General features: G+C 33.1%; 1 protein-coding gene across 1 annotated transcript in view; it reads left to right on the top strand.

The window, feature by feature from the left end:
* The first annotated feature begins 5933 nt into the window (after positions 1-5933).
* Positions 5934-8080, top strand: part of BCHE (butyrylcholinesterase) — a 78288-nt gene continuing 76141 nt past the window's right edge. Inside the window, exon 1 of the mRNA XM_010840926.1 lies at positions 5934-6045. Within this exon, the coding sequence (XP_010839228.1) occupies positions 5997-6045 (49 nt within the window). The 5' untranslated portion in view covers positions 5934-5996. The remainder of the gene's footprint in view (positions 6046-8080) is intronic.

Below are 8080 nucleotides of genomic sequence, written 5' to 3'. Positions count from 1 at the left end.
ATGATCTTCGTTTTCTGAATGTTGAGCTTTAAGCCAACTTTTTCACTCTCCACTTTCACTTTCATCAAGAGGCTTTTGAGTTTCTCTTCACTTTCTGCCATAAGGGTGGTGTCATCTGCATATCTGAGGTTATTGATATGTCTCCCGGCAATCTTGATTCCAGCTTGTGCTTCTTCCAGCCCAGCATTTCTCATGATGCACTCTGCATAGACGTTAAATAATCAGGGTGACAATATACAGCCTTGACGTACTCCTTTTCCTATTTGGAACCAGTCTGTTGTTCCATGTCCAGTTCTAACCGTTGCTTCCTGGCCTGCATACAGGTTTCTCAAGAGGCAGGTCAGGTGATCTGGTATTCCCATCTCTTTCAGAATGTTCCACAGTTGATTGTGATCCACACAGTCAAAGGCTTTGGCATAGTCAATAAAGCAGAAATAGATGTTTTTCTGGAACTCTCTTGCTTTTTCCATGATCCAGTGGATGTTGGCAATTTGGTCTCTGGTTCCTCTGTCTTTCCTAAAACCAGCTTGAACAACTGGAAGTTCACGGTTCACGTATTGCTGAAGCCTGGCTTGGAGAATTTTGAGCATTACTTTACTAGCGTGTGAGATGAGTGCAATTGTGCGGTAGTTTGAGCATTCTTTGGCATTGCCTTTCTTTGGGATTGGAATGAAAACTGACCTTTTCCAGTCCTGTGGCTACTGCTGAGTTTTCCAAATTTGCTGGCATATTCAAAGATAAAGGAGCATTATGCCTGCAAATAACACTGAAATAACTTAGGAAAAATAATATTCAATATATGCCCATACATATATATTTCAGATGAAGAAAGAGATCATGTTATTGAAAATATGTGAAAATAGTAGCATGCAGTGAATCTGGGGGCTTCCCAGTGGCTTTAGTGGTAAAGAACTTGCCTGCCAATTCGGCAGATATAAGAGACAAGGATTAGATCCCACAGTCAGGAAGATCCCCTGGAGGAGGGCATGGCAGTTCACTCCAGTACTCTTGCCTGTAGAATCCTATGGACGCAGGAGCCTGGCAGGCTGCAGTTCATAAGGTCGCAGGGTGTTGGACGTGACTGAAGCGACTTAGTATGTATGCATGTGAATCTGGGTAAATGTATATGAGAATTCTTTACAGTGTTTTGAAATTATGTCTAAATTAAAATACTATATTTCAGGAAACTGATAAACACATGATTGATCACAGTAACACCAAAATAGTTAAATATAAAGTCGTAGTTTATCAAGTGAAATGGAGAAACAGGAAAATACATAATCAGTTGTCTTTTAAACATAAAGCAGATACATTAGATGGCCAGTGGAAATATAAATTGATTTTATATATTTATAAAAATATAAATATAAAAAATATAAATTTTTCTCAAGAAAAATAAGAAATGTATAAAAATATCTATAATTGTTATGCCTATTTTTATGTTACTATTTCATGATAAGTTTAAAGAAATTTAACTTTACAAGAACAAAAAAAAAATATGAGTTAGGTAAATTATAGTACATTGTAAAAACAATACACAGGCAATGAAATTAAGGTGAAGAGTATTTATTTGATAGACTTTCAAATAGTATTTCCAATAGATATATTTCAAATAGTACTTATTTGAAAATAGACTATACAATATTACATTTGATGCTTTTCCAAATTAGCTAAAGTAAAAGGTGTAATTACATATGAGTAGACAGAAAAAGATAAACCATAAATATGAGAAGATAACAATTTCCTAAGGAGTCAGGAACCTGGCCTCTGCCACTTGGTGTGGTCTTTGAACTTCCTGAGTCTGTCTCACATAGGAGGCTAGTTTAAATATCTGAACCCAGGATTTTTAAAGAGCACCAAGATTGATCCTGTGGCATGCTAATGTACGCTTTTTTTGTCTGAGCATAGAACCAAGATTAATCAAGGGTTTGGTAAGACTAAATTCAGGTCTATTCAATAAATAAGATTATAAGCCAAGAAAGGTACTGCTTTTCTCTCTCTTTTCATGTTAAAAAAATTAATTTCTCCTTTCTTTGCTCAAGCCCTGTGTAATTTAGTTTTAGAGCTTATTTCTTTACTTTGATCCTTTTTGTTTGCAAATTCCATGAAATTGGGCTTCGTATTTCCTCAGAAGCTGTGGCTTATTATTGATCTTCTAAGAGTCTAGCCTTCTAGACTGTAATCAAATTTTGGGGGCTTATAAGCCTCTTTCCATAGCATTTTACACGAACTACCCATATCCTGGGCTTCCCTGGTGGCTCAGATGGTAAAGTGTCTGTCTGCAATGCAGGAGACCTGGGTTTGATCCCTGGGTTGGGAAGATCTCCTGGAGAAGGAAATGGCAGCCCACTCCAGTATCCTAGAGTAAATAGCATAGAGCTAGTTTAGACTTCCCATTATTCACCCTCCCTTAATTCCAAGAGATCTTTGCTTTATCATTCAGGATAAAAGAGGAACTGCCTGCAAGCACTTCCAATATTAGGTGTCACCAAACTCTTAAAGAATTATATTGCTTGTAGGACTGGAAACTTTTAAAATCTGTCAAGAAATTTACCTTTAAATACCTCACCTTGCCACATCCAGAGATGAATATCTAGTGTCCTAACTTCAGAGACTTGTTCAGATTTATTCCTATCAAGAATATTTCTCCTTTTGCCAGAATTGTTGGAAGCCTATTCTTATTCAACAGTCTATTGAGGACCTCAGAAAATTCCAAAAACAAAATAAAACAAAAAACAAAAAAAATCTAACTACATTCTACTAGTTATGTTCACTTATTCCACTTCTGGGAAAATAGATTAAGAAAATAAACAAAAGTTGCAAAAATGCCAATTGTGAGTGTTTACATTTAAAAAATTAGAAAATACTTTCATTACCTGTATAACATTTGGTAAGTTACTAAAACGCTTTCTGACTAAATTTCTTTAACCAAAAAATAGGGATAATAATAGTATTTACTTAAAAGGGGGTTTCAAGTTTTGAATGAGTTAATATATTCAAAGTCCTTAGAACAATGTCTGCAAGTAGTAGTGCTTGCAAATTATTTTATCATCATATAAGAAACAAATGGTGCAAGAAATTGTAGTATAATCATTGATAATGTATCGCTAGGTCATTAAAACATTTTAATAAAAATTAATATTATGAAATAAATTTTGAAAATAAGGAAAATTTTAATAACCTAATTATTGTTTTATATATGTCTGATTATAACTATGTACATAGTTTTTTTTTTTTTTTAAGTAGAATGGAATATATCAAATGACCTTTTCCATCTCTGTGATACATAAAACATTGGGTATTTTTTGGTAACCCATATTTTTTTAGAGAAGGCATTGTTCTTGCAAAAAAGAAAGTATTAATGAAAGATTAGGGCATTTTCATAGCATGAGTATGCCTAATAAAGACTAATGTATAATGTGATATTACTATTTCCCACACTGTGTCAAATCTCCTTCAGAGCTGCTATCTAGAAAACAACCAGATAAGTGGTAATTAAGTAACAATAAAATCTTAAAAGTAAAAACTCTGTGTGATAGACTAACTGAAAATGTTCATTCAAGACCATAAGCCTTGCCAGACCTTTAGCATACATGGTTGTAAAACCTGAGCGGTATTAACACCATTTCAACACTCTTGTGGTATTTGAGCAGTATTACTTAGGAGGCAGTCTCAACATTTAACAATATGATCATGAACCCTCAAGGGTTCTGTCAGGTAATAGAACAACCCTTGCCAAATAAGCTTGAAACAAAATTCATTTTGTGTGACTAAGTCCTCTTGCTGGATAAGTGTGAAAAAATATTGGCATCACAGAAGTAGCTGCTATATGTTGAGCCACAAATGAATAAAACCTCCAATAAGACAGGCAAAAGAAATGCACTGAAATAATGCATTAAATAGGATGGCATGTCTGAGGAATGGTGAGGGTAAATGAAATAAAAAGAGAAAAAATTGCCAGATTTTATCAGTTGACACTGCTAGTCAGCCAGTTTAAACATGTGTTAAAGATATAAGGATAAAAGATTTTATTGTTTACTTTCCTGTTTAAAGATGAAAATGAAATATATTAATATCTGATATATTTTCATTGTGATGTGTTGATATTACATGCAGAATGTTCTCCTGCATTTGCTAACATCAAAAACATCACTCAATAACTGCAGGAGAATAAGATCAACCACATGTTAACCCAGAACAATGCAGTGCAGCTGTGTTGGAGAGAAGAAATTTGGCATTTCAATGAAAAAAAAAGGCACATATACTAAACTAATCTGTTCCACATGGATTACTAGAATGACTATATTTTAAACAAAAATGCCATCACGTTACTATTTACTGTGTTGTCAGTGTACTGTTTTTGAAAAAAATCTTTTTTCCTTTAGATAAACCATTTACTCTGTAACTTTTGTGTTACTAGATTGTCATTACTTAAACTATATTCTAAATACAATATAAATCACTGTGACTGTGAAATTCATTGTCTAATAAATACCTCCCAAGGAGCAAATTTCCCAGAAAAGATTATTTAAAAAGGCCAAAGTGGTTGGTATCTTGGGAACAGTTGACATGGAATGACATCAGAAAAATCTAGGTTAAAATTCTGATGCCAATTCCTACTAGTGGTAAAAAATATATATAGCCAAGTTTCTGATCTTTAAGAGCTTCAGTGTCCTCATCTGAAAATGCAATTAGTAATATTTAACTTATATATTTGTTGAAATAAAATAAAACAAGTTATGTAAGTTGTCAATTATAATGACTGACACAAGACAGTATTAATAACAAATGACAGTTCTTACATTTGCATATTTGAAATCTTAAACATGTTTTAAAAACAAAACATAGGCTTATCCACAATTACATGCCTACTGGTTAGTCCATGACAAGCCCCAAAGCGAGAGACTTAAAAGTGAAAGTGATCGTTTGTCGGAGATAAAGACTATAACTGCAATGAGAAGTCAGGCATTAAAAGGTTCATAAAAAAAAATTTTTTATGTGTTTTTTCATTTGCCCGAAAAGCCAAGTCAGGGAAGATAAGGTTGAAAGATGCATATACATCCTTGAGAGTTCACGCAGTTTCAGCTGACAAGTGTGTTTTTCTATAAAGTATAGTGATGAATGTTCATTCTATTTTATTTTCCTCGTCTCAAGCAGAAATTTTGTGGCTTCTTACAACACTTGACTGCCTGCAGGGTCCCCAGTTAGGAAATTATCAAAGCTGATATCTGTATGATTTACATGGATGTTGGGGTGTAGGGGCTGGAAGGACATACATATCACATTCATTCATTGATAAAACTAGTCTTTTGATTTTCATAGTTTTACCAGAATAGTTTCCTATTTAATTTTTTACACTTCTTTATAACTATATGTGAAGAAGGAAATGGCAACCAACTCCAGAACTCTTGCTTGGAGAATCCCATAGACAGAGGGGCCTGGCAGCCTACAGTCCATGGGGTGGCAAAAGTGAGTGGGACGCAACTGAGGGACTAAACAATAGTAACACAGCTAAGTGCTTGACACAGATTGAAGGTACAACAATTTCAACAACATTTCTTTAAAGCAACATATATATATTTAAATCAAAATCAGCATGAGAAAAATGTAGATTCCATAAAGGAGAATAAAACCTTAAAAGTTCTGGAGGTGTTTAAAAAGAAAATGAAAACAAACGATTAAAAAAGAAAAAAAAAACCCTGTGTATTTTCTGTTCAATTTCAGTATCTGCTCTGTAGCTTTCTTTTTCTTCACTCTAGATGAGTGTCTGCAATCTTAAAACACGACTCCGGTAATACTTTTGTAAATGAATCACTACAGCATTCATACAATTAGCCTCTGAACAGATGTCAGAAAGTAAAGATTGGCTGCTTCTAGATCAAGTTGCCGCTGCCAACTCTCGCGAGCTTTGTCAGTAACTGTTGATTGTAATGTCAGTGCAGTCCAATTTACAGGCTGGAGCAGCAGCTGCATACTGCATTTCCCTGAAGTATTATATGATTTCCACTCCTTGCAAACTTTATCATCTTTGTTGCAGTGAGTCGGGTAAGTTGCTCTGAATTTACGTCTTCCTGTAGGGATGGAAGTTACCCTGAAGCTCATTCTGTAAGAGGAATGTGATCCCTTCACGTGTTTGTTGTGCCCCGTTGGTGCTCTGTGGGAGGCAGTCATTGGAAATGGGACAGATGAAGGGAGCAGCCACATACATCAAACCTTCTGATTATTCAGGAAACAGACTGAGTCCACTTAACTGCTAAGGAAACAATGAATTTGTTCAACTTGGTATAAAGGACCATAGCACTTAATGGGATCACCGCAATGTATGTTCCTAATCCACCCTCTAAGGGAAAACATTTTATGCTGTGTTTTACATTTAAATGCTGTTTGGTGAATGTCTCCTTAAAAGAGAAACAAAAGTGTTTATTGACCAATCTTACTCTCTATTTTTTTCTTTTTTTAAAATGGTTTGAAATGAATAGTTCTCTTATTGTCTGGTTTTACAGAGCACTTAGCATTTTGCCATTTGAAACTTTAGCAAAATCAATTTGCAAAAGAAAGGTCTAAGTTTGTTTTGTATAAAAGGAAAGATCTACTTCTTGATTTGATTTACAAACTTTTGTCTAGTTTGCCCTGTTTATTATTTTTCTAATATGTGTATTTATAGAAAAGTGTTTTACATTTGCTGTTATTTTTATTATTATAGAAATAATAGCAAATGAACACTTTCTGCTCATCCTATAATTTTGTAAATCTACCTTTATTTTGATATCAATTCTTATTTCACCAGAGGATTTAGCATTGAGTTTTTATAAAACAATATGAATGATTAAAAGTGAACTGAAATGTGAACAAAATTATTTCACTATTTATGATTTCTGTTTGTAATTTAAAAGAAAATAAAGTTATTTCTTCCAACTTTTTATGAATATATTGAATAATAATAAACTCAGGAGTTACTGTTACTAGTCTGTATAATGCCTTCCATAATATGAGCTATCTCATAGCTATGATAAATATAATTATATGTCACTTATGTAGTTATTAAGGATAAGTATGAGGTTTTAAAGAATTATTTTTACTTTAAATGACAACCTTTGGAATTCTCTCTGTGTTTGAAATAGAGTGGTCTTTTGGATGCAAATTCAATTTCTAATTGAATTTGCAAAGTTCTGTTTTGTTCTCCTAGACATATTATTGTCCTTAGTTTTTTAATTATAAGAAAATATTTGGTGAAACTCCAACTAAAAATCTTAATATATTTATTTGAAACAAAAATTTGTAATATATAGTGGAACTATACATAACATTGTTCTGTAATTTCCAAGTCTCCTGTAAATGTGTTAGCATATTTTCAGAATTTAAAAAAATAAAAAAGAAAGCTAAAAAAAGAAAATATAGGGATCTACTCCATATTTCAGCTTTTCAAATATAAGCAAATGATATCTTATTTACAGATTTAATTTATGCTTTGATTTATTTCTTGGTAACAATGAATAATGCATGCTTAAATTATATGTCTTCATTTTAATGCTTTCTTGCCAAAATCTGCTCATTCTTATCAAAACTGAACGGTTCCAAATGGAGAATTATAAATGAATAGATGTCAACCTAAGAACAGATTGAACTTTGCAAGAAGACCCAAGATATCTAATATTAAATGTTCAAATTATTCACACAATAAAAAGTTTGTAAAATGTTTTCCTCCTTGAGGAGAGTTATAGATCTGTGTTTCATACCTAATATAGTGTCTTCTATCTATACATCCTTTTAGTGTCTATTGGGTATCTGAAGGATCCCTGGAAGACAATGCTGTAGTTTATAAACAGACTTCCTCAATTCCCCGCTTCACTTAGCCTACAACAAAACAAGCTTTTTAGGTTTGATATAAAGGCTCAGTTGTTTTAATTGGACTATCTACATTTTAGTGGCCCTTGTTCTAGATCATATTATCTAGATGGCTCTTTTCCTACCATTTTAACAGTCTTTATTTTTATATAGAAGCATACATTCTACTAAAACTTTCTTAAAAAGACAAGAAAACTACATTCAGCGAAAACTATTAACAGGTTTTGCTTGACCA

This window comes from Bison bison, unplaced genomic scaffold (assembly GCF_000754665.1).
Source record: "Bison bison bison isolate TAMUID 2011002044 unplaced genomic scaffold, Bison_UMD1.0 scf7180017864149, whole genome shotgun sequence".
Classification (NCBI taxonomy): domain Eukaryota; kingdom Metazoa; phylum Chordata; class Mammalia; order Artiodactyla; family Bovidae; genus Bison; species Bison bison.
The sequence above is the reverse complement of the archived record's forward strand: the minus strand, read 5'-3'. Positions and strand labels throughout refer to the sequence as shown.